The 27,256-nt window shown below is 37.8% G+C and overlaps 1 protein-coding gene across 5 annotated transcripts; it reads left to right on the top strand.

Annotated features, from left to right (window-relative positions):
* The first annotated feature begins 30 nt into the window (after positions 1-30).
* PRPF4B (pre-mRNA processing factor 4B) lies at positions 31-24,842 on the top strand. Of its 5 annotated transcripts, XM_042049090.1 has the most exons (20): positions 940-1,052; positions 3,908-5,101; positions 8,047-8,220; positions 8,489-8,644; positions 9,379-9,460; positions 11,026-11,236; positions 13,664-13,737; positions 15,095-15,185; positions 15,564-15,711; positions 16,929-17,066; positions 18,256-18,409; positions 18,847-18,961; positions 19,434-19,585; positions 20,047-20,133; positions 20,810-21,087; positions 21,448-21,582; positions 22,096-22,141; positions 22,661-22,747; positions 23,573-23,618; positions 24,659-24,842. In XM_042049090.1, the coding sequence occupies exons 1-15, from the start codon at positions 955-957 to the stop codon at positions 21,011-21,013; spliced, it is 3,078 nt and encodes a 1,025-aa protein (XP_041905024.1). In that variant the 5' UTR covers positions 940-954; the 3' UTR covers positions 21,014-21,087; positions 21,448-21,582; positions 22,096-22,141; positions 22,661-22,747; positions 23,573-23,618; positions 24,659-24,842. The 5 variants fall into 5 exon arrangements, with proteins under 5 accessions (XP_041905025.1, XP_041905024.1, XP_041905022.1 ...); XM_042049091.1 differs by lacking the exon at positions 940-1,052 and adding an exon at positions 31-141 and having other exon boundaries at positions 20,810-22,141; XM_042049088.1 differs by having other exon boundaries at positions 20,810-21,582; positions 23,573-24,842.
* Positions 24,843-27,256: the final 2,414 nt, after the last annotated feature.

The raw sequence follows: 27,256 nt of genomic DNA, 5'->3' as shown, positions 1-27,256 counted from the left end.
GCGCTCCCGGCCCCGCGCGCGGGGTTCACTTCCGGCCTCGCGTCCCCCCCCGCCCTCTCCCAGCGGCGGCGGCGGCGGCAGCGAAGGAGTTCGGAAGTTCAAAATGGCCGCCGCGGCCGAGCCCGAGCAGCGACCGCCCGAGTAAGGACTGGCTGGAGGGGGGGAGGCGCCTCGCCCTGGAGCCTTGGGGAGGAGGAGAAGGGAGCTGGAGGGAGAAGCACGGGCGAGGGGATTGGGGAGGGGGGGACACACTACACGGGACGGGGACGACGAGAAGCGGCCCGGGTGGAAGTGGCGAGGGAGGAGGGGGTAAGGAGAGGAGGATGGGGGAAGGCGGCCGCTCCGGGGGAGAGGGGCTGCTGTAGGCGCCGCTGGCCCCGCGGCGAGGCGGCGCGCCGGGGCCTGGAGCGCTGGATCCGCCCGTGGATTCGGGAGGGCCGCGCGGGGGGAGGGGGGAAGAGAAGGGAAGCGGCGGCGGGCGCGTGTCCCCGGGAGTCCCGCGTGCGCCTTCCCGCCCTGGTGGCGCTCCGGCCGCGGGGAACCGGGATTGCCGCCGGCAAACCGGGTTCGCCTCTGGCGCGGGGGACGTGGGACAGAGGGACGCGGGGGAGGGATTAGCATCCTCCGCGTGGCTGCGAGGCCGCTGCCCGCCGGGGCGCGCAGGGCTCGGGCATCCCTGAGGCGGATCCGGGCCGGCGCTCCCCGAGATTCCCCCGCCACTCAAACACACACACACACCCCCCCACACCCTGTCCGAGCGGGGCCGGGGGGCTCCGGGCCAGCGGCTGCCGCGGGGCTGCCCCGGGGCCGCCGAGCCGCTGCCCGCCCTGCGGCGAGCTCTCCTCCCTCCCTCCTTCCCCCGGACCCCGGCCGCTCTCGCGGTATGGAAAGTGCCCGTGCTGGTGGAAGCAGAAAGTGATTTGTTGCCGCCAGCCCCTCCTTCCAGCCCTCGAAATGACTGGCAACTCCCGGCTCCCGTTGGGAAGCGAAGATCGCGCTGTCGCCTCCCCGCAGGAACGGGGCTCCCGGGCGTGCGTTTTCCAGGCACCCCGGTTAGTGCCGTGGGGGTTTGGGTTTGTCCACACTCAGGAGCTCGTGAACACGGTCTTCTGAAAATTCTGCTGGGAGTTAACGATCTAATGCTTACTCTATTTCTCCTCTTTCCTACATTAATATTTTAGCCATATAAACTGCTTTCTGTATTTTTTTCTGCCTTGAAAAGTTTTGATTTGAAGCTTGATTTTATTGTTAATCCTGGGAGTAGAAAACAGGTGAGGAAAAGCAGTGGAAGTACATGTGAGCCTTGTAAAACATGTGCACATGAAGAAGAGGGTTTAGTACTGTAGAGAGAAAGTTAAGTAGTAAGATAGAAGCTGATGATAAGAGCCCTGTGTGAAGGAAAATATGGGTGAAATCACTTTGCACATCCTTGTGAACTTCCTGTAATTCTTCTTGAATTGAAAAGTATGAAAAAGTAGGGCTTTAACAAGATCATGTCACAGTTCCTCTCTATTTAAAGCCATTAGCACCTAAACATGTAGACTGCCTCATCACCTTCTAAAATATTCTTAGAAGGTTTTTTCATCCACATCACTATACCTCTGAAGCATGTAACTGAAGTAAAAGTTTATCCACAGTTCAATGAAATTACTTGAAATAAATTATCCCTGTACATGAAGAAAATTTGAACTATTTATTGCGTATTAATGAACTTAATTTTGTTGTTGAGTTACAAAGACAGCTGGCAGTTGTATTGGCAGTCTGTAGTGGCCTGAGATACTGCTGGGATGATGTGGCTCATCTGGCACCTTTGCTGCCAGCTGGCTTTTCTAGAATTTAGGATGAGGTTATTGCATAACTTTAAAATACATGCGATATTTTAAAATAACTTCCTTAAAGATTTTGGTGTCACTTTCTGCTGTTAAGAGAAGGAAGACTTATCTGGAACAGCTTGAATGGACGTGATTTTTTTGGTCTTTAATACTTTTATGATGTCTTGAAGTACCCTTAATCTGTTAATTGGGGATTTGCACAGCATCCTGTATCCAGCTAAAAGAAATTTTTAAAGTCACATAGTTCCCTTAAAATTCTCCTTCTGGCATTTCTTCACTTAATGTCACAGATAGCAAATCGAAATTGGAGAAGTTTAGCATTTAAGATTTTTTTTTTTATGGCAAGCACAACATAAAATAAAGTCTTTTAAAGCCATTTTTTCCTCTTTTGTTCTGATATTCTCTTATCATAATTTTGTGGAGTGTCAGGAGGTAGCAATTAAGAAAAACACCTTTCTGTATGCCTTGAATAAGCAGGAGTAGTAATAAAAATGTGAAAGAAAAGACAAGCAACATTTTGAGTTAAGTCTGTGAATATTTTATATTTTTAACTCAAAACAGTTTTTTCCCTTTGGAAGCTCCTTATTTCAGAGCACTAAGCTGTTAATGATTTTAGCAAATAATTTTAGTGTACTTTGCAGAAAAGTCAGCTGTATTTATTAGTATGAGAATTTGCATTAACTCAAGCAGGAGAGAGTAAATGTGTGCTGCTTGAAGGTCCTGTCCTTAATTAGGAAGACACTAATCAAATTCATAGTGAGATGCTGTCCTTTAAGTCTGGCTTAGAATATCTCTGATACATTTATTCTATCAGATTATTGATCATACTTTTCAGAAACAGCTGTTGTATGAAACTAGTAGAGTTCAGAAGATAATTTCTGCATTTCTGTGTACGTTCACCCCCTGCTCCTGACTGTCATGTTTGGGGGATTTCTTTTCACCTAATGAGGCTTGGGATACAGCAAAGTGCTATGTTTAAGTTATTAAAGTATTAATGAGTAAATTCCAAAACTGTAGTTTAGATGGGGTGAGTTTGTAGAAGGGTGAGCTCTGGCACCTGTAATATTTGGCAACAGATTTCAAAAGGCAAATGTCTGTATTACCAGAGACAGTAACTTAATTGATGTTCTGAAGGAGATCAGGAGGTATTTGCTAAACACTGTAAAACCCCTTATTGTTAAGCCAGTTTCAATGTCTATGGAACATAATACAAGGGAATGTGTAATGTTGAGACCGAATTTTATATTTTTTGAAGTTGCTGTTTGAAGAAATTATAGTTAATTGAAAACACTCATTTTAGAAGAAACTGTATATTATTATATTAATAACCTGCTGTAGACTTACTTTCAGCTGTTTTGGCCAATGGCATTTTACAGGTGTCAAGATTACCACATCTTTTTGATGCTAGCCTGCTATATACTATCAGAAAGCTGCTCTGAAATTGGACTACTTTAATTTATCCTGTTCTCAGTAGTGTTCCCTGTATTGCATAAATAATATCAACATGTTAGAACATTTCTTGATTTTCTAACAGGTGTGTACACTTAGAGAAAAAAGTTGCAGCTAAGAGAGTCAGTCAGCTCTGCATGAGATTTTGCAAGGAGGTTTCATTAGGTGGTCATACCTTGAAATAAATTTTGATTTTTGGAGCACAACTGTTTTCTGCCACTTGAAAATACTTTTAAAAGGCATAGCTTGGGTTAGGCGTTGGAGTGGAGCAGAAAGTGACAGATGCTGATGGACTGACAGATAAATGTTCAGCGCTGTTGTATGCTATTAACAGATAGGTCAGAATTGAACGTAAAGGCGTAAGCATTGATTCCATCCACACATTTGGTTTTGTCAGTGCATCTGCTGTCTGTTCCATCCATAGTATTTCTTTCTGCAGCCATAGCTGTCTGTTCCTGAGGAAGTGTATCTGCTGTTATAATTTACTTAAATTAGTGGTACATTTTTAATTTTCCCGAAGGTAGGTGAATAAATGCCAGTTAGTTTCTATCATAAAAGGCTGTCTACTTAACATGAGGTAAAGGACTACAGTGAGTTTATAGTACTGATCTCTTTGTTTTTTGCAGGGTTGAGGATGCTGAGGCATCCGAGAAAAGTGTGAATGAAGAAAATGGGGAAGTATCAGAGGCAGACCAACCTCAGAACAAGCACAGCCGACACAAAAAAAAGAAACACAAACACCGAAGTAAACACAAGAAACATAAACATTCTTCAGAAGATGATAAGGACAAAAAACATAAACACAGACACAAACATAAGAAACATAAATGGAAAGAGGTGGCTGATGCCTCTGACAAAGAAGATGGACCAGCTAAAAGAACTAAAATTGATTTTTTGGCTCCTCTGGAAGACTTAGAGAAACAAAGAGCATTGCTGAAAGCTGAACTTGAAAATGAATTAATGGAAGGAAAAGTCCAGTCTGGGATGGGATTAATATTACAAGGTTATGAGTCAGGATCTGAAGAAGAGGGGGAGATTAATGAAAAAGCACGAAATGGAGCAAGACCTACAACAAAGTCAAATACTAAGGGGAAATTAGAACCTGTGGACAATAAAACTAGTTCCAAGAAAGCAAGTAAAAGTGAATCAAAAGAAAGGACTAGGCACAGATCTGACAAAAAGAAATCCAAGGCAGGAGTTGATGGAGTCAAAGAGAAGACTACTAGAAGCAAGTCAAAAGAAAGGAGGAAATCCAAAAGCCCTTATAAGAGAAGTAAGTCTCAAGATCAGACAAGGAAATCTAGGTCTCCTATACTTAAGAGGAGATCTCAGGAGAAAAACAGAAAGTCTAAGTCTCCTCCAGAGGATAGAAATAAGGCTGATGATAAAAGTAAATCAAGAGACCGCAGAAAATCTCCAGTTGTAAATGAAAACAAAAGCAGAGATCGTGGTAGAAAATCTAAATCTCCAGCAGAACTAAGAAGCAAATCCAAAGATAGAAGATCACGGTCCAAAGATAGAAAACCTAGGAGATCAGAGACTGACAAAGAAAAAAAGCCAATTAAATCTCCTTCTAAAGATGCTTCTTCAGGGAAAGAAAACAGGTCCCCTAGACGACCTGGCCGTAGCCCAAAAGGAAGAAGCTTATCTCCCAAACAGCGTGAAAAGTCAAGAAGAAGCAGATCCCCTCTCTTTAACGACCGTAGATCTAAACAGAGTAGATCACCTTCTCGAACCCGGTCTCCGGTTAGAAGAGTGAGGAGTAGATCTGCAGAAAGGAAAAGAAGAGAATCAGAAAGGAGGCGTCTTTCTTCTCCCAGGTAACTTAAAGATGTCATGAGCCATCACAAAAATACATTACGGGATGAACTGTCTTCTAGTTTGGTGTTTATCTCCTTGTTTTATTCAGTAAATAGGTATTAAAAAAGGTAATCAGATCGTACATTATATCATAAGCTTACTTTGTATGTATTCAATTTTTTAGAAAACTGTTCCTCCCAGCTGTCAGATACGCAAATTCATCTTGTGGTTGCTAAAGTGCTAAGTTATTTGCTGCTCACACCATTACTGGGAACAAGTTTTGTAACTGTGTTCTTTTTATTGCTGGTTGGATTCAGAATTTGGCTTCTATTTTGTTTCTTTGTCAATAGTTCTGTTGCTTTCTGAAATTTCTGTGGAGTGCGAATCCTCTCCAGTGTTATGTATTAACGTTGGCTAAAAGTGGGTAATTAGCCTGTATTTCCCCTCAAAAAAAGCCCTAATGATGGATAGAGTCAGCATGTGTGAATGTAAGCAAATTTTTATATCAAGATATCCTTCTCAGAGTCTTTTTTTTTTCTTTAAAATATTGTGTGTTTTTCATTTGCTAGCGGGATGTTAGTGTTGCTTTGTTATTGGACTGCCGTATATAATTACCATATTTTGCATACACTTAAAGGAGAAGGATGGAAATCTGTTTAATGTATTGGTGTAGTCTTGGCATTTTTTTAAAAGACAAATTTAGCCTATGAAAGCAGTTACCTTGAAATTTGAAAGCTAATAATGCCTGGATGGCAAGTTTCCAAGAAGAGAACCAATGTAAGTGTATGCATTTTTGGAAGTTAAATCATTAGCTGTAAGAAGTTTAAGAGGCAGAAGAGTTCAGCATTGGATAATAAATAACTTAAAACTTTGTATCGGGGGGTTTAGCTTCACCGAGTTTGAGAACTGAGAATAAATAAGTATGATTTTAAAACTGGAATTGGAACCACTTATGTACCACTAATTTAAGTAAAAGATCAAGCTTGGTAAATGGGCACCTAAAAATGTGAAAGTTTCAGCCTGAAGCACTGAAGGTTACTCCGGTTTCAGGTATGGGGTATCTTTGGGTACTTTGGAGAATGGCCCCAGTGGTGTTAACCCGATCAAGCAAGGATTGTAAATGCTGCCAGTTTATCTGGCTGCTTTTCAGTAAATCAGGAATGTGTCGGCCCAACCACTGAGTTTTTCTGGCATAGTAGTTGACTTTTCCTCTGTAGCATTTTGCATCTTTCAGTTTTCATTTTTCTTGACAGCTTGCTTTGCAGCCAGTTTGAATTGGTTGTCTAGACACTTATTTCAAGTGATGCATGTGTCTAGAATTTTGCTGTCAAATTCATACTTCTGTAACTGCGTGGTGAGCAGCATGTGAGTGGGGGACTACTAAAATATTTTTTGCTGGAGGTGTTTGCAGATCAGCAGAAATAATCTTTCCTTGTAAGACACCTTAACTAACTCAAACTGCTGTTCAAGTTTTAACTACTTGTAATTACTCAAACTGCCAGAGAATTTCAGGAGCTTTAATGAACAGTTTTAACAAAAAAAAAATCCCAGTAATTTCATTTTTGTTTCCAGTATTCTAATCTTGTAAGACACTCCTCAGGTCTTTGACTGGAGTTACTCATTATGTGATGTTACTATGACTTCTTAATCAGCTTCTACTTTTTATCTCATCCCTGTGATCTCTGAACTAATCTATTTTTTGTAACAGATATTTTGATTGGGTTTTGGCAGTACAACCGCTTTGTTAGTCAAGAAGCCTGTAACTCTTCATCCTGTGACTCTTTATGTAATATTGTTCACAAGAACATTATATAAATTAATTGGGCTAAAGATATTGGCCTACTCCAGCATTTGAGTACTTGTAGAAACTGCCAGTACTCTGCACATGCAAATTTCACAAGTAAATTTCACATATAAATTTTCCTATTGCTCCACTGTCTACTATTTTGCATCACTTCTGTATGTCTGATCATTGTCTGTAGTTAAGGTAATTGAAACTGATGAAGCAAATGAAAAAAATCACAGAATGGGTGGAATTAGTCTTTCAGATCCAAGATATTTTGTTCATTGATGAGATATAACACCTGTAATAAGTTGTTCCAACTTGATTAAAAAAAAATCAAAAATAAGGAGCAGGAAAATAGTGTAGCAGCATTTCCTTTGAAATAGTGTGAAACTATTTTCCAATTTCTAATGCAGCCTCATTAGAATAGTTGTTAAATTTTTAATTCATATTCTTTCCAATTTTTGATTGAACTCTTGCTATCATGCAATTAAGCTTCTTAATGTAGTAGTCCCATCAAGGATTTTTTTCTTGGATAATTGTGAATCTGTATAGACAAGAATAAACAAATTTTGAATAGTGTATATAGTATCAGACTTGAATTTTTTTTTTTAATTTGAGAAGGGTTAGTTTGCATTTTAATTAAGAATTCTAGTTTGCATCGGCTGTTTTAGATTGTGTGAAATGTTGAAGCCGTGCAGTTGTAGTGCCCAAATTGAAACAGACAGTGTTGTCACTACTGTGAAGTAGCATGATCCTAAGCCTAAATTTCAATACCATGGTTGGAAGGTGGTGAAATAATTCTCGAGAATAAGATTTTAGGGTTTATGTATTGTTTCAATACTGTTTCTGGTAAACATGAAAACAGGCCACTATTTATGTAGGACCTAAACACAAGCATTGTTTTAAAACCTCTCTTAGCTTTGTGGTAGTAATTAAGGAGCTGTTTCCAGACTTGTCCTGAACTAGATCTTTGTATGGGCACACACTTCCCAGAGTGGGGAGAGACACGCAGGAGGGGCAGCCAGCTCTGCAGCCTTCTTATCCATCGCTCCCTCAGAAGCCCATCTGGTGGTCCCTCACCTGCAGTAAGATTTTTCTAGTGAGTTTTTAGAGAGAACGGATTTTTTTGTTTTCAGCTTGCTCCTGATTTTTACTACCACTTTCTTCCTCTGTTTTAAGAACACGGACCAGGGATGACATTTTGTCTAGACGTGAAAGATCAAAGGATGTCAGCCCACCCAGCAGATGGTCCCCATCCAGAAGAAGGTCTCGGTCCCCCATCAGGAGGAGATCTCGAACACCCCTTCGACGTAGCCGATCTCCCAGAAGGCGGAGTAGATCTCCTCGAAGGAGGTAAAGACACCCTGTGTTTTTAAGTATGTTTTGTAAGATTACAGGAAGAAAAAGGATTGCTGTGTTACATGTAAAAAGACTATGCTGGTTTTTTTGTCCATGTTAATATGTGCTCGCACAGTTAAATTAATTTTGTCCTCCATGAGTTAAATTGTTTTATTACTTGGAATCGTTGTGTATATTTATGTTTTCTGAAAAGATTTTCCTTCTCAAAAAAAACCCAAAACAAACCCTCCCCAAATCCAAATCTCTTATTCTTAACAAACAGGGATAGAGGTCGGAGAAGTAGATCTCGCCTTCGAAGGAGGTCCAGGTCACGTGGTGGCCATAGACGTAGGAGCAGAAGCAAAGTTAAGGAAGACAAATTTAAAGGTAGTCTTTCTGAGGGCATGAAAGCTGAACAGGAGTCTTCATCAGATGAAAAGTAAGAATATATTTCTAACTTGCACTGATTATTTAAAACCTACAGTTCCACTGATACCAAGAACGAGCTAACATTTATCTTCATGGTGTAGTTTTTGAGTTGTCACCTAAAACCATAATCATGTCTTAGTACTTGTGATCTTGTCAGATTACTGTTGGGAGGATCTGAAAAACTTTGGAATATGCAAAAAATAGCAAGACCTGTTGGCTAGTGGGCAGACCTGAGGGGAGGATATATCATTAGGTTTTTAAACTCAGCTTGATCAGTAGCTTGTGAAAACTTTTGGTCTGATTACCAGAGCTTACTGCTTGGGGAAAAACTTTAATAGCTGAAAGGATTAACTGCTGTTTGCAAATCGTGTTTATATTTCCTCGACATCTGCTTATTCAATTGTGCAAGAGTATGCATTCTTAATCAAATTATTAAGGAAGAATGATGCTTCAGTGAAAAGGAACAAGGTTTTTTTGTTTGTTGTCTTTTGAAAGATGGCTGCTAATTGTTTGCAATTAAAAATGGAATACAGAAAGTCCCAAAGAGATACCAAGAGATAAATTTTCTTTGTAAGGAAATGTAAATATATGCAGTGGGATTTAATACACCGTTGCTTTCTGAGTCACTTGAACAGCTATTGTTTAATATATTCTGTGTTTTATATGCCAAGGAACTGCACTTGGTAAAATACAGTAGATAATTACATGTTTATGAAGTTATATTAAAAAATCGTATTTTTGTAGTCTTGAAGACTTTGATTTGGAAGAAGAGGATGAAGAAGCAGAGATCAGACAAAGGAGGTTACAACGGCAAGCAATTGTTCAGGTACATGGTCGCAGGAACTACTTCTGTGGTTTTAGTGTAGTGTCAGGGTAAAGGAAGGCTCTTTGCCTATTGCTGTGTTATGATAGTAATTCCTATTGCTATATTTTTGCAGTTAGCTCATTGTAAATGTTAGTCTCTCTTAAAACTCTACACTTCTATTGTCACAGCATTGCTTTTAAAACTGAAGTGACGCTTCTGTGAGTCATTTTTTGCTACAGTCATTTTTTGCTACAGTTAAACATTCTCTGACGGTCTTAAGACACCTCAAAAATGTTCTTTAGTTATCTTCATCTGGAGGTTTTCTTTCTAGCTGTATCATTGATATAATAATGCCAGTGTAACAGATATATATAACTATATATCAATTAACCTAACTGGTCAGTTTGTTTCAAGTAGAAGTTGTCTTTGTCAGATTCCAAAATTTTGTTAAGCCACTCTCTCATGGGTTCCTCCCTAAAAGCAGATAATGTATTAGTGCACATGTGAGTTCCCATGAACTTCTTATTCCAGGTAACAAGGTAACTAATCACAGATGTATGTGTGATGGAGACCCCTGAAAGGAGCTGTGGCCAAAGGGGGTGCAATTGTACAGTACAAGTCAGGTATCTCTTTTCAAAGGTGGGATTTGGCACACAATTAGAACATAGCAAGCAAAATGCTGTAGCATATTTATTTAGCATCAGGTAAACTCACTGGCTTTAGTGTACTGCTTATTTTAAGTAGCACTAAAAATACTGCCCATGATTTGAGTTTTATGCAAAGCCCGTTGTAAAATCCTTCAGAACTATGACTGAGCCAAACTATATAAATTCTGTTTAAAGACTGGTTACACCTGATGTTGGTGCAGGCAGGAAGCAAATCTCAGAGCTGAATTCCCTAAACAGAAAACCTCTGCTTTTCTTATTGAGTAGTTCAGCCTTGACAGCTGAGCAGTCGCAGCATTTCTTCATCTTGGTTTTTAACTTTTGGGATAGGAAGTGAGGTCTGTATAATTTCATAGTACTTAAGGGTAACAAAAATTGCAAAGATGTTTGAAGTTTTTAAATTCTTCTGAATTTTTTCAACACAAATGAATAAATAGGATTTCCAGTTCACATTAGAAAACTGAGTCTAAAAGCTACTCTTCTGTGCCATAACACTAATAAAACTGAGAAATATTCTAGAATATAGGATATAAAATAATTAATTTTTCCTCAGAGACTGTGTTTCAGTGTTTTTGTGCCAGGACGGTTTAGTAATAAATCTGTTGTTGCTGACATTTTGTTGTGCATAACGAAATAACTAATATTCAGTAATAATTGCTTTTTACAGAAATATAAAGACCTAAAGAACACACATGAATGTTTCAGTCTTATGGTCTGGGCTGTGGTGCATTGTGACAAAATGAATTTTCAGAAGTTGTATCCCATTCTGCAAATAATCTGTTGTCTTTAGAGACGTATGTGATTATGAAAGCAAAGATTAAGGTTTCAGCTGAAAGCCCAGACCATTGAAAGGGTGGATATGAAAATGTTTTAATTGTGATAAGGTGTGACGGTGAGATTAAGAATTAAATTTCTTTTTAGAAATACAAAGGCCAGACAGAAGACAGTAACATATCTGTACCATCTGAACCAAGCAGCCCTCAAAGTAGTACACGCAGTCGCTCAAATTCTCCTGACGACATCCTAGAAAGGGTCGCTGCTGATGTTAAGGAGTATGAACGGGAAAATGTGGACACATTTGAGGCATCAGTGAAAGCCAAGCACAACCTCATGACAGTTGAACAGAACAATGGTAAGGTTGTCTGAAATCTCTCTAATGCAATTTATGAAAGCTCAGATACTTGGCTTAGTTTACTCACATACTTCCAGACTTGGAAGTAGATTGAATTTTGGGATGGAATTTATGAACATTTTCACAAATATTATGGTGCTTAAAACATAACATTAAAATAAATCTTCCTCATTAGGAAGGATGAGTGGAACATGTTCTCTGTATTTCTAATAACTCTTAACACGATTTGTGCTTTACATTTGGAAGAGCAAATAATGATGTCTGTCTTTATGGTTAAGAATTACCCTTCCAAATTTTTCTTTTCACTTAGGCATGTTGTTTTCCTAGAAGCTTAGTATAGTCCTAGACTTTATTTTTTGTGGGTTGGAAATTATGCTCCTTTTATACCTTTTTTTTGGTCAAAGCCACTGTGACAGAAGAATATAGGTGGGTCTGTAGTAATTTAGAATTATTAAAGCTTTTGAGGGTCGTTGCTATTAAGTCCATTTTAGCAGCATAGCTAATTGCTGAAATAGGTATTTTCTTCTTCCCCCCTGCATGTACTCTATTGTACAGCAATGTTGAAATGAAACAAATTTTGATATAAAACCTGCCTTGTGCCAGCTGCAGCAAAAGGAATGCGGAACATCTCCCAGCGCACCCTGTAGTATTGAAAGTCTGCTGATTTTTTTGTGGTTTGAAAGTGGATTACTGTCCATCTTCCAAGTAGTCAAAGGTGTGTGTAGATGCTGTGTGGTCATACTGGAGCTAGTTTAAGCTGCTTTGGTTTCTCTCTACAGTTTAATTGCAATAGCACTGTTTAACAAGGGCTGTGGAGCCTGCCCAACCCCTCCAAGGAAGAGTTGCAGTTAGCCTGTATTTCATGTCCTGCGCCACACGTATCCTTGGGGGCTGAATACACTGTCTCTAGTGGATGCTTCTCTTCAAAGTAATAAAGCTGCATCTCTTAGGGACTGCTGTACTGCTCTGTAGTTTATCCTGGCATTCCCTTGAGTCGTGTGTTTTCAGATTGTTCTCCTGCAAAATAAGAACAGTAAAAAGAACTGTTCTAGTGCTTTCTTTGCATACCCCAAGTTTAGACTTACTATGTCTAACAGACAATGTGTTTTTCCTTTTTTGTCAAAGCATGTACTGCTCTCTAGTTTTGTATACTAAAGCATACGAAAATATAAGTCTTAACTACATAGGCGTTTTCCACATAGACATGTGAAAAAGGTTTTTAAAACCAGATCAGTTACACTCACATCTGGGTGGTAAGATCCTGGGTTGGAGGTGGCTGTAACAACAGCTGAAAGTAGTGGGTTATCTTTCTCCGCAAGAGTAATTTTTTTTTTTCTTTCCTGACCGCTTACAGGGCCAGGGTAATAAGTTGCTAAGAAACTACTCAACAATTCATTGTAGCCCAGTGCAGGTAACTGGAACTAAAAGGAAAATATGAGGAAGTTTCTGGAAGGGTTTGTAGCTCAAAACAGTGGTGTAAACTGCTTCCCCACAAGTGTCAGGTGACAGGTCTATACCTTGAAACAGTGGTATCAGTATACTGGATGATTTTTTTTATGCTGTCACATTTCAGTCTAGTTCTTTGGTGTGGAAGTGGTTGGCTGTGTGCATCACGAGACCTGAAGCCTCTGAGCTGAATTAGCCATTTGTTTTTCTCCATTGCATAGTGAAGGGGGGGCCTCCAATTTACCATGTTCATAGAGAGCTGCCGTAATGTGTGCATGAATGAAATCGTTTGAAGTTTGCTTGCTTTTGTTAATGTGTACTTAATTTATATTTCTTTGCTTTTATCTTATCAACCAAGTAAAATGTCTTTGGGATTTAAAGATGATTAAAAGGTGAGAGAGGGATAATCTTGCCCATAACAAAAATGTTTCTCTTTAACATTGTAGTAAACATTGTGTTTAACAAAAAGCTACACACCGGGTCCTTTTTGGCAGGGTTGGAGAAAACATTTTCCAAAGAAAGAATTTCTGGGCTTTAAAACTTCGGGTTTTCATAGAACATCTTGTGATTAACAGAAAAGCCTGAACTTGTGTATTGAAAACATGACTGTATTTTTGAATGTATACACATAGTCATTTTATACTTCTTTTTATACGTACATCTATATAGGCATTCTTTGTAGGGAGCATGTAAGTATGTAGTTTTTTTGTTTCTGCTATGCTTACTTGAAAGCTATTATATGTAATTTTTCAAGGAGGTATAAATTTTTGAGTGCTTGGAAGAACTTAGCTAGTCTGAGTTTTATATTCTAGAATGTCAAATATGTGACATGATATTTGCTAGAAACGTTAGTAGAGCTACCTGTTTGCCAATATACTGATCTTAGACTATGTTGTAAAGATACTAAGTGCCAAATTGTACTGGCAACAGTTATCGTTTGACATCTTTTTTCATGCTGAGTAATCTAAATTTCATTTTAAGGTTCATCTCAGAAGAAGCTGCTAGCTCCCGATATGTTCACAGAATCAGATGATATGTTCGCTGCATACTTTGATGTAGGTAATTCTTGGAGATGAAATGTATGACTTTTTCTGCTTGATTTTTGTTAGTCACTGTCACCTGAGGGTTGTGAGAACTTTGATTTTGTAAAGGCGTGTGCAGCTAAGTGACTTGTATGTTCTTAATCTTTTGGTCACCCAAGGCAGGCAAATTGGTTCTTAATTAGTATTTCAGTGAAATAAAACCTGCTGAAATAAATGGCAGTTTTACCAGAGTAAGCAACTGGCAATTCACCTGCTGTTTGAATACAATGGACGTGGTAAAAACATGAATCTATTTATAAGTTCAGCTTTTTATTAATGTTACCATGTTGCAATGTTCTAAATATGAGCTTTTTCCAGAGGTTCACGTATGGTTAATTAAAAAATGGGTAAGATACTGAAATTGGCTAATGATGCTATGTTGGAGTAATCTGGTGGTTTGTTTGGAGATTTTTTGGGGGTGAAAAGATACATTTCCTCGTTTAACACATTTTCATTACCTTTTCTCTAAATGTCCTGCAGTGACCTTCAGATATTGGCAGTCCAGTGACTAGTTTTGAGACTTTATGTGCCATTCTCTATAGATCCTCTGCATTGTTGCTGATGCACAACACTGAGAAATAAGTAAAGACAAGAACTTTCTTCTTAACTTAAACCAAATTAGCTGGAGAATTTTTATGGCGGATGTAACATAGGCTGCCATGGTTTTACTCTCGTAACACTGTGACTTGGGAAAAGATGAATACTTGAAGGGTAGTGTGTGTGTGAGGGTGCATTTTTAAAAGTTCAGAAGTTACAAGTGGGGATTTACATGGCTTGTGAGCAGCTCCCCCTTCCAGAAGCTGTTGTTCAATTGAAGATACACTTTACTACTCATAGTTTTGAATTTGTGACAAAATATTGCCCAGTCTGTTAAGAGATGTCAACAGCAATTGTAGAAGTGTTACGTTTGTATGTATAACAGTATGAAACAAGTGGCATGTAATGAACAGAAATTCAAGGCTTAAACAGTTGTGTTTTCCTTGCAAATTGCTATATTTTTTTACTATAAACTTACTGTAAATAAGAAGTCTTACTTACATGTTAGAATGTGCATTCTAACATGACTTGTATAAATTCCTTGTATTAATTGAAACTTTGCCCATTTATGTTTAGTAATAGTTCTGTTGGTTGATCTCATCCTCTTTCCTTGCATCAGTCTTTAAATACTGATATGTAAATAACAGTAAGTTGTTTCTCTCTCCTGCAAGATAAGTGTGTTTGTATTGTGAAGAGAAACAGTGTTCAGTAGGGGAAAAGGGCTTTGGTAAATAAACGTCAAGGGAAAATACAGAGCACACAAGCAAAGCTGTTACTTTTATTTTTATTTCAGAGTGCTCGTCTAAGGGCTGCTGGGTTTGGAAAAGACTTCAAAGAAAACCCCAATCTCAGGGATAACTGGACAGATGCAGAAGGCTATTACCGTGAGTTGTGTTTGTTTATCAGCAAGGACAAATAGAGTGAGGGTGCTGAGTGGAGAAGATCCTCATGTATAAAAGTATTGAAATTTTGTTCTAATGTAGATGTACCCCACAGCCCTCTCTGAGTGTGTAATGTAATGGATGAAATGAGCATGCAGATTTTAACCTCAGTTTTGAAAAGACTCCAGACTTGGAGAATCACCCTTTGTTCCCCATAATCTCCACAAAGCTAGGTGCTACAAAACATTGCACACCATGAAATTAAAGGATTTTGCTATTTGCCCTCATATTTTGTAATGGTAGGGAATGGTTTATTTTTCTGGAAAAGTTCCATTACATTTATCCCTTGTAACTTGGAACTTGCTTGGTTTTCTCCCTCAGGTGTTAATATAGGTGAAGTTTTAGATAAACGTTACAATGTCTATGGTTACACTGGTCAGGGAGTCTTCAGTAACGTGGTGCGAGCCAGGGACATGGCCAGAGCAAACCAAGAAGTAGCCGTGAAAATCATCAGGAACAATGAACTTATGTAAGTAATGTTTTTGTTTGGTGGTAATAAAGCACGTGGAACAGTTGGAAGTTTTTCATGATGTGATTTGAATCTCCCTTTGTTTCAAGTAAAGTAACAGGTAACAGCTGTGATTGCTGCCTTTTCTGCTAATATGAGCCAGATAATGGGAAGCGCTTGAGGACTATGTATCCACACTTCTTTACAGCTATCACGGGAAGAAGGGTACTTGCACTTTCATCAGGCACTTTCTCATTTGCAAAACCGCAGGGAGCAGTGATAGCGAGAAACAAGGTTACAGCTAATTATGAGCCGTATGTTTTTTGAGATGGGAGTTGTGGACTGTTTCGATGGACCAAATCTATTTGGCAGGCTATGGGTTGGATCCCAGTCAGTCATCTGCAACTTACAAAGAGACTTCCATTCATTTAATTATTTCTGTATATTATCTAAATGTTTGTATGTATGTAAGATAGATAAAAAGGGATGGGACTCTCACTGTTGAAATACAAAAAAAAAAAAGAGGTCTTTCAGAATGAGTCAACATTAACAAGTAAGATCTCTTAAACTGTGTCATTTGAGGACTTGTCTACAATACTCATTTTTACCATCTGCTGCAGTGTTTATACAGTCACTGTGTCCTCTTCTGTTAAAGACAACCTAAATGAAAATGTTTTCCATGTCTCTTACCTTGGAAGTTTTAAAAGTTGTCTTACTGTGTGTATAACTGGATCGGTTTTAGTTACATGAATAAAAGTTTTAGAGGCAAAAGGGGGAGCGTGATTAAGCTATTTTAGTTTGGTGTGTTGTACAGGTAATAAGCTTGGGTGTGTAATTGAATCTATAGTCAGTTCAGCTTAAATCTTCTTTTAATACTGTTGTATGTGGCAAAGTACTTTTTTTAAAAAGTAAGCTACTCTAGTGAGTGCTGTTTAAAATTTATCATATTACAGGACAAAATCCAGTTTTAGCCTTACATGCAACTGAGAGTGAGAAGGAAAGGATAAGTAGGTTACAATGGTACAGTGAAGATCCAAGAATTAAATAAACTTACCCAGTGTGTAGTCACTGACAGCAAACCACTGCTGTGGTTTCATTTTTTTTAGCTGTGGTATGTTAGGTAATGACAAGACACTTCTCATTCCTGGATAACTATAACCAACAAGTGAATGTCTAGATTTAAAAAGATATTAGAATTTAACTGATTTTGTTTTATAATCACATTTCTCTGTTTTTAGGCAAAAAACTGGCCTAAAAGAACTGGAATTTTTAAAGAAACTCAATGATGCTGATCCTGATGACAAGTTCCATTGTCTACGGTTGTTCAGGCATTTCTACCACAAACAACATCTCTGTCTGGTATTTGAGCCACTCAGGTAAGGTGACAAATGTTTGGGGCTGTCTGTAAAAGGTAAAGTACTACTGAGCATTCTTTACCTTGCTGGGTTTGGCTGTTGTTTTGATACCTTGTTCTCATGCCAAGATTCAAGAATGCAAGGAACTTTGAAACAAAAAAAAATTGTCTGCGGCACAAATCACAGGCTACTGAACTATTTCTGATTTACTTTTAGCTGTTGTGAGTTTTCTGCCTAGAAAATATTTGAAACAAGATCATGTGTGGTTCCTCTTCCTGGTACTACTTAATGATTTTTTGTGTATGTCAGTATTTTTATTAGTTTTAATAATTCATCATTTTAAGGGTTTCTGTTAAGAATGCATTCCCAGAGAGATTCAGGAGTTGCTGTTTATTCTGTGAAGAGTACCTATATAATAACAGTCTAAGGAAGAAAATTGTTACAGTGGCTCTTTGCATGCTCACGTTCTGTTCAAGTAATTAAGCTCTTGTGACAGGTTGATTGTAAATACTGTTTTATGGTAGATCCAGATACATTAATTGCCTTAGTCCCCATTCCTACTTAGAGACATCAGTTGTTCATATCCTGAGTTTTCTGTGTATGTCATATTTCAATTTTAGCCATATTTGGGGTGAGCATAAGTTATATACTGAAACAATACAAAGTTTGTGAGATTACTATCATATTTCATTAATTAACTGTAGAACAAACTATTGTCTTGTCCTGCACTATCTCTTGATAACACGCTTGTACCTTATTTATGTCCAATTACTGTTTTTGTCCTGGAATGATGGTCTTTTCATCTGCTGCTTAAGTCACCAAAAAAATCTCCTCAACTTTTTGTGTTTCGCATGTTTCCTTTTTCTTTTATTTCTGAAGAAAATGAGTACAAAGGCTTTACGGTTGTTAAGAAAATGCTGTTCATGTGCAAATAAATCCTCTCAAATCAATATTGATTAAAAAGTATGCTCTGAACTAAGTAAAGTCCAGTCTAGTAAGTAATTACACAATATAGGACAGATCTGATTGACCAGCCTTTTTATTTCAATTCTGCAGCTCACAGAGTGGTATGTTAAGTCAAATGCTGCTTTTCTCAAAAAATACTTAAAGCTAACTGGTTTGTTCAAGTTTGTCTCAGAGTTTAAGAGGCCGCTATGGTTTTTTTTGTTAAGCTCTTTCCAATTCTTTCTTTCCCCCTTTCCCTTAACAGTATGAATTTACGAGAGGTTTTGAAGAAGTATGGGAAAGATGTTGGGCTCCATATTAAAGCTGTGCGTTCCTACAGCCAGCAATTGTTCCTGGCTTTAAAACTTCTTAAAAGATGCAATATCCTACATGCAGATATTAAACCAGATAATATTTTGGTAAGTAACAAATAATTAAAACTTTTTTTGCATGGTCTGTAGTGTAAAATGAAGTATTTGAAGTTCATATCATTCTGTTAATTTAGGTGAAGTCAAATTTACTGAAAATGTTAAGGGTTCACACTTTGATATAAAATGATACTGTGGTATAAATAGTAAGGAAGAAATATAATACAGCATCTAAATAAAATCTTTTCCAAACAAACATTCATCCACTTCCATCTTCATAGAAAGCAGATCTTCCAAAATAAGACAATGTCTCATGGGAGAAATATTTGGAATTTTCCCATCAATAGTTGAAAGATGTTCTTGCTTTCTGCAAAATGGAAGTAGGTTGTTTGAGTCTGGATGGAGATTTTGTTTATGTGAGTGAGATGATGGGGAAAGGTCCTTAACGCCTCTCTTTTGCTAATGGATATTTATGTTTTAACTTTCAGGTGAATGAGTCTAAAACAATACTAAAGCTTTGTGATTTCGGCTCAGCTTCACATGTCGCAGATAATGACATCACACCCTATCTAGTTAGTAGATTTTATCGAGCTCCAGAAATCAGTAAGTACATTTTGGATTAGCTACATCTGTCACATGCCAGTATTAGCAGATGAAAATTTGACTTGGATTTATTCTCTAGTCTTAGCAAAACATGACTCTGGAAGTATGATGGCTGTCAAAAATTCAGGCTTTGAAGGCATGTTTGTGTGACTCTTCATGTATGTTGGTGATCAGCTCAGTGAGAAGTCACTCTGATGGGTTATAGTTGTGTTTCAATTTAGAGGTATTGTTCTCACTTCTTGGTTTTTGCTAATTTAAAGCTGATCGGTTTAGGTGTTAGGTAAAAACCTCCCCTTCTAAAATAGGGGTACTTTAAAAGCTAAAAGGTTTACATCCTTCTTTTATGGTAAATTTTTATTCCTAAGAGGAGCAGCACCAATATAGTTTACAAATCAGAATTTTTTCATCTGTCTGCTTTTGTGATATATCAAAGTCTGCCTTTTTGGAATTAACTGGAATTGCTCTGTTTCAGTTATAGGAAAAATCTATGACTATGGTATAGATATGTGGTCTGTAGGCTGCACATTATATGAGCTTTACACAGGAAAAATACTGTTTCCTGGCAAAACCAATAATCATATGTTGAAACTTGCCATGGATCTCAAAGGAAAGATGCCAAACAAGGTAAGAAAAATAAGTACTTAATATCTGAAACTGCTATAATGAACAGTAGAAGATACATTCTTTGTTCTTCTGGAATTCTGTTTCTTATCATATACATTTTTTCTTAACAGTAAGTAATAGACTTTGCTCTGACTGTGTAATTTATACTGATTTAAAATCTTATGAAGTGAAAGTATACAGCTTCTTTTTCATAGACTAAGTATAAAGTGAAAGCAGAAACCTTCTAAGCAGTGACCTGAAAAAAAATGTAAGTCAATAAAAGATACTGTGTCCTTTTTCAAGGGGTTTGAACTGTATCTTTGTTTTCAATCTCGAACATTTATTCCTGTCCTTTTGATATATTTTTTTATTAGTATTAAATTACTCATGTTGCAATAAATTAGTAGACATTGATGTTAATTGTGAAATTTGTAAGACACAGAGAAGTTGCCTGAAACTCTTGCCTCTTCCTTATTTTCCAGATGATTCGAAAAGGCGTGTTCAAAGATCAGCACTTTGATCAAAATCTCAACTTTATGTATATAGAAGTAGATAAAGTGACAGAAAGGGTAAGTCCCCTGTGTGTTGACTAACCCATCACTTTTTCCAAGCTTTCCTAGTATTATGGTCTTTCAAATGTACCTTGGCTTCTTAATTAAAAACAAGATTTTATAAGCTATTAGAAAGTCCTTTTGCAGCAGTGTGGACAGATTACAGAGTTATAAAACAGCAAAAGATTTTTTTTTTTCCTGGGATGTAGGAACACGATTAAGAGAAATCTAAATTTAATCTGGTAGATATACAGGGTGCCTCCATATAATCTGTCCTTAGATTACTAGTATAAGAAATTCTGCCTTCATTTTGTAGAAGGATGTTTAACTTCAGTATGATGTGGTTATATTGTATGAGGTCGCTATTAATTTTGGTATAATTTTGACATATCATATTTAAGAAGAATCACGAAATAGTGGTCAGATATAGGACTTTCCATGTGGACTTCCATGTTCTGAGTTAACTGGGATGTTAGATTCATGTGAACCTGTGTTGGTGGCCTCCCCCCAAGAGTGTGTTTTCCACTCTTCTCTGCCCTGTGATGATTTTATGAGGCCGTGTGGGGGAAGGGTGTTGCTGCTCTGATACGAGACAAGCCTGCAGAAAAGCTGCTGCTGAAGCTCTGTAAAAGGGATGGATAGGGAGTTTGTGCATTACTTCTGTTCTACAAGGCTGCCATTTTTGTGTTTGTAGGAGAAGGTTACTGTTATGAGCACCATTAATCCAACCAAGGACCTATTAGCAGACTTGATTGGGTGCCAACGACTCCCTGAAGACCAGCGTAAAAAAGTGCACCAGCTAAAGGACTTGTTGGACCAGATTCTAATGCTAGACCCAGCTAAACGGATTAGCATCAACCAGGCTCTACAGCACGCCTTCATCCAGGAGAAAATTTAAACCAGATGAAGAAGTTCAAAGGGTTTGATTAATTAAGATACAAAGACTGAAGAAATTTCACAGCAGTTATTAATGTATATAAACATAAATATTTCCCCTGCAAAGTTGAGGAAGAAATGATACATTTGAATTAACATCAAGGCTGATATTTCTTTTAGAAATGTTAGAGTAATTCTGTTTTGTGTCTTATGTGAAAATTTTCACTGTAGAACTGTTTTAATTGCCAAGACTGCACAAAAGTACAATGCTAATGTATATGGTTGCAGTTCGTATATATTATAAAAAGAAAAAAGCATCTGTTATAAAAAAAAAGAAAGAAAAAAAAAAAGAGAGCAGTAATACTGGGTGGTTGATTTGTTTTTAGCAGACTTGGCTTCATTTTTGTCTTTACAAAATGGCCAGCATAAATGCTGTTTATATTCACATTTTCCTAGGTGTGTGTGTGCAGGCCACAGCAGCATGCCCTTGGTGTAGTCAGTGCCGAAGGGGGTCTGTTCCTTCTTGAGCCTGCCCGCAGGGATGGTCTCCTCTTTTAAAGCAGGTTGTGTACAACTTTCAGTACACTGAAGGTAAGCTAACCCATCAACATCACCGGTGTTTAAGCTGTTATTTTACTGGAACAACTGACAAATGAGAGACAATAGCATTGTGGCAGAATTCCCTGCATGTTTGAGAAATGATCTTGTTTTATTTTCTGGCATTGCAACCGTGGCATAGTTACAACTTCTGTTCTGTTCATCACATTTAAAACTGGGAGAGAGCGCACTTGATGGATAGAGCGCCTTCAGTGTACTGTTTCTTATTACTTTAATTTTTTTAATCAACTTGCTATAGACTTTGTATACATTTTGTTAAATACAGTTCACTATGACATAGAACCAATACTTACAGAAGAGTTTTCATTTAGTAATTACATATGTTGGGATCTCATTCGAAAGACCTTATATCTAAAGGATAGATAGACAACATAATGAAATTTTTAACTATTTGTATGTCATTTTGAAAGTGTACTGCTTTATGCTAAAAGTGTTTCATTTGTTCATTGTTTTCATTATTTGTGATCATGTTGTCTTTCAATACAGGCATAAACCTTCCACTCTTGAACAAAGCAGCTGCTTTTTAAAAGCGGTAATTGCTTCTTTACCTTTTATTTCTTTTGTAAATGAAGCTTTTCTTTAAGAAATGTGACTTTAAAGTGTTGTCTCTTGCATAAAACAGTTGACACTTACTTATTGTAAAGTGAAGATTGTTCTGCTGCATGTAAAGTGGACCATGCAGATTTCTGTATGTTTTCAGTATGCATCATTAGATAATAAAGTCTTTTGTGAACAAGGCATTTGTAGCCATTTTTAAAAGAATCTGTCTTCAGTGATGGTAAATCAGGTAATTTGTAAGACCCGGCCCTGCATTTCCTATTAATCATTTAATTAAAGGGATGATTAAATGTTATGATCTTTGGGAGAGCTATAGGCTATGTTAATTGGATAAATAATTATCACTGCTTAAAAACAAAGCAAAAAACCCTACAGATACTGTCTGTCTGCTTTCATTGTAATGAAATTATTCCTGTAGGACATGGGATTAAATTCAGGCTTTAACTAATGTTTGTGCTGTTTTTCTCACTTTTCCTTCTGATGGTGCTGAAAGAGAAAAAAGGAAAGCGAGTCACAGGCCACTCAACGCCTACTCCATGGGTCTGATTTGCTGAGACACCAACTTCACCTTCCTAACAAGGTTATTTCTGACAGCATGTGTAGATAAACATTTAGCAACAAGTTAAAAGAGCTTGAGACAATTGAGTTGGTTATACAGGGTGAGGAAAACAGAAACAACTTTTTCAGGTCCATACTGCTGTTTTAATGTTCTCTTTGACCATGTTAAGAAGTTCATCTTTTCATTTTTTATTAATATATTCTGACAGGCTGTGAAAACCCCACTGGTTTCACGTACTTTATAATACTTTGAACTAAGAAGGATTTTTGTATCCATCTAGGTACATAATGGCAACAATCATGCACTCTTAGTGCACTCAAGAATGAGGAAAAATGCCACAAAGCAGGTCATTCTGCTGGTGGGGAATACCCCACCCAGGAGGTGTAATGAACTAACTACGAAAACGAGCAGGAGATGGGTGGTTTTGTATGCCTATTTGGAACCTTCAACCTGTCTCTTCTCAATTTATATTGTAAAATTACTAATAAAAACCAATCTCTCCCTATTTCCACATATTTAAGGTATCTTTTTCATACAGGAAATGAAAGAAGTTAGCTTTCATGTTTAGGGAAACACTAGTTGCTTGCTAGTTACGCTTTCTGTATTTAACTTGCACTTTTACAACATAGGCAGCACTTCTGAGGGCACTTTTACACAGATGTAGTAATAGCTTATTCTTTCTGTTGCTTTGTACTTTATTCTTAAAATAGGAATATGAAACAATGAAATGAGTTGGTGATACAGAAACAAAGCAGTAGAAAAGATGCCCCTTAATACCTACAGAATTATTTTAAGCTGTTCTGGAGAAGCATAAAGTTGCTCGTTTACTTGTTCTTTGTGTTGTAGGTGCAGCTCAAAAGAAGATGAAGGCTACCAGAAGACATGAACAAAGGTTTCTGTCCTATAAAAGATATGAAAAATGCTCTTCATCTAATTCTGTCTCAGTCTTTTAGTTTCCAGCATTTCAATATAGAATTGATTAACACTGCTGCATTACTGATAATTCCTGAAACATACTCGCTGTATTAGAATTTGTTACATAGATTGTTTTGTTTCTGGTTGAAGAGATTTTTTTTTATTGTAATTAAATGTAGGTAAATAAGCATTACTCTTTAAATGTAGTTTTCTTAAAATGATCGACTGAGCAGTACAAAGTCTATGACATTTAGGCAGAAAATCTGGCCATTATATTTGGTTAAAATAAATGTGTTAACCAGTAAACATTTAAGCAGATGATGCACTTTTTTCTTTAACTTCAGTAGGTTCGTTATTTATTTCAATTCTGTCAAACAATTATCAATACAGAGAATAACTGGCAGGGGTTATTTAAAACAAGTGGATTTCAGTCTCCCATCTAGCTGATACTTCTTGTGGGCAACAGTAGAAAAATCTTTAGTTCTAGCTTCAAAAACCTCTGGACTTGAGGATTTTTTGACGCTGTTAAGGACCCTCTCCAGTTTTGGGCAATGCCTGTCCCTGTAGCCTGACGTCTCTGAGGCGAGGAGAGAGCTGTGGCTGCCACAGTCAGCTGAATTCTCATGGTTGTGGCTGGGTGCAAACAGAACAGCTGTGCAACAGAATGAACAATTTCTCAGCTCATCTAAGAGGGAGGATAACTTATATTCTCCTCCTGAGCACAAATTTTTAACTTATATCTTTGCTAGAGGTCCTACATACAGAAAGTTTGGCTAAATTTACTGTGCTGATTTCTGTTTCCTTCTCCCTCATGGTGACAAGGAGCTTCACATTTAACATACTCAGTTTTCCAAGCCTTCAGAAAAAACAAGATTCCAGCCCTGTGGAATTAGAATGTGTTTTTATTACCTTGGTGTCTACTACTTAGTTTAAAAATTAATTACTGTTCAAGAGTTTTTAATAGTTGATAATGATTCCTTTAAAACCTTTTTAATAATACTTTATCTCCATACATAGGGTAAGTGGCATTAAACTTCTGAAGAACCTTTATGTGTGTATTGACCCCCACACAGAAGGCAGACCAGACTGTGATACTGCTGGAGATAGAGGGATCTTCTACAGCATGTGTAAAATTGTAACGTGGGTGGAGAATGTTGAGAAGTGGCAATTGCTTGAAATTAATAAACTGTGCTTAAAACTTGCCTGCATCCTGTCTTCCGTTGTGCCTGCATCTCCTACTGCAAAGCTATGAAATGTATGAACAAGTTTTAAAGGCCCTAGAAATTAAGTATAGTTCTTTGAATGGGGTTGTATCCTTCGGTATCAGAGGCATTAGAGAATCTCTGGGAAAAGTCTTCCTGAATATGTAAAATGGAGCTTTTGTTAAGTTGCGTCTCTGTGTCTCCCATGGTTTTGGAAGCCCCCTAAGCACCAAAGATTTCATGTGAATCCACTTTACTTTTCACTGTGCCTTTTTTTATCTTTTATAGCAAGGTATTAACCTGTATTGAGTCAGGGGGGAAAGAATTGCCTTGTATTGCAGCAGAGGGAAGTCGTATGTACTTACAGATTAATCTTTATAAGGGAAAAAAAATAGATTGGGAGTAGCAGCAAAGTGAAGTGGGAGGGAATGTGTGTTTTTATTTATAACTTGTAAATTATGTATCACATTATTAAGTATATTTGTGTGGGGGTACAGAAGTGGGACTACCACATGTGTGTTCTACACATCCATGTCTTAGTTTTGTTCATCTAAGTATGTAGATAATTAAAACTTAATTTTAACTTGTGACAATACTTACTCTAAATGTAAAACCTTGGCCTTCCTTCCATCATACACCTATTGAATTCTTCACTGTCTTAGTCATAAATCATAAACATTGATTTTGATGATTGTGGCCCAGATATTTCTATAAAGTAGGTATGAGCTAATTATTTATAAAATAATGAAAACACATGAATATTTACAGAGATTCAGTGTTTGGTTTAAGTTAATGAGAAATAATTTAAAGCTTCTTATGGGCAGGTATAAACAAATAGGCCATAACTGATAGAGTAACTGTTGATGGTTCAGTCTCAGAAGTGACTTTTTAAGTGAGAGTGCAATGAAGGGTGGCTTTGTGTTCTTGTGGAAAGAAACTAGGAGGGGGTCACTGAGGATAACTCAAGTACCCCCAGTCTAAAGAATGGGACTGATAGTAGCTACCACGAGTAAGAAGCAAAGAAAGTCGGTACAGCTTTAAAAAGAAAGGAGCTGATAACAAAGGTTACTGGGCACAAGAAGGCAGAGAAGAAAGCACTCTTGATTGCCAGTAACACGTTAAAACCCTAATTCTCTATTGGTACAGGAAATGGACCTTTTCACAGACTCTTAGTGAAACTGACGTGTTCTTCAAGTCTTTGAAAGCCAATTTAAACCTGCAGCTACACTAGGCCTTTCCCTTTGGAGAGGCAGATCTGTCATGGAATCTGACACAGTATCAGGCAGAAATACGGTTTTTTAGAGGATGCAGGTGAATTTCTTCACTGGTAGCCACCTTCCGTAGTCGTCTGTCGTAGCAGAAAAAAGGGCATTTAATGGTCTGGGTTTGACATTCTGCATATTCACTTTTCAAGCAGCTCTTAACTACCAATGGCAAAACTCCTTGCGTAAATGGGACAGCTCAGACATTCTACAACTCTTTCTCCTATGCTAAAACAAAACTCAGCCTAAAAATGTTACCATGGTACTCTGTAAAACAATCTGACATTTGAGCTGCAGCTTTTCCAGGGGCAGGAACAAAGTTTAGCTCAACCAAAGCCAAGCTGACCTCCATACCATGGTTACTTGTGTATCTACTAGGCAACTAGGAAGGCAACACACAGAATTCTGTAAATAATTTCATAAAATCTAGTTTGGATTTAATATCCAGACAGATTAGGCCAGCTGGGTTAAACTGGTGTGTTCCTTTCCGCCTCTTGAATGAAGATGCTGCATCATGGCTGAACGTGAGGAGTACCTGCAATCAGTCTTCTTTTGGGTGATCTCCTTCACACAGGATAATGACAATTTGGTCATTCTGTGAGTTTTTAGATGAAACTAAAATGCACAGAATGCCTATCCATTTCCTCCCCCTAGGAGGCTTAAATAAATCTGGCAGAGCAAATTCAGGCATAGAGGTCCCTTCCTCTTTTACAGAGAACATCCAGCACTCTCTGACAGGGTAGGAAATGGGTGGTTTCACAAGCTGACCCAAATTGCTCTGTAGCTCATTAAAGCTGATATACCACGTCCACTCTTATTTGCAAGTAATTTCTAATCTATTTATATTTATAAGGCCTTAATAAAAAACCTGAGCTATGCTTACATGAAAATCCCAAATAATGCCCAGATCAAGATCCTTTTTTTCTTGAGGTTTTTCTCTTTTAAAATAATCCAGAAACCCTCATTTCCTGTAGTAAATTATACAGTAGTTAAATATATGAAATTGAGAGCAATTTAGGATATCTCACAGATGCTCTGCTCCAAAGACTGCAACTAATCCTGTGTAACCGACTTCCAAATTTGTTCCAGACTCCCACAAGAAGGTGCACACCCACTTTTGCTTCTCATGCTTCTAGGGCCAGGGGGAGGCT

The sequence above is a fragment of the Corvus kubaryi genome, unplaced genomic scaffold (genome assembly GCF_017639235.1).
Source record: "Corvus kubaryi isolate FWS band 111438036 unplaced genomic scaffold, C.kubaryi_AGA036_p1.0 69, whole genome shotgun sequence".
In the NCBI taxonomy this organism is placed as follows: domain Eukaryota; kingdom Metazoa; phylum Chordata; class Aves; order Passeriformes; family Corvidae; genus Corvus; species Corvus kubaryi.
The sequence above is the reverse complement of the archived record's forward strand: the minus strand, read 5'-3'. Positions and strand labels throughout refer to the sequence as shown.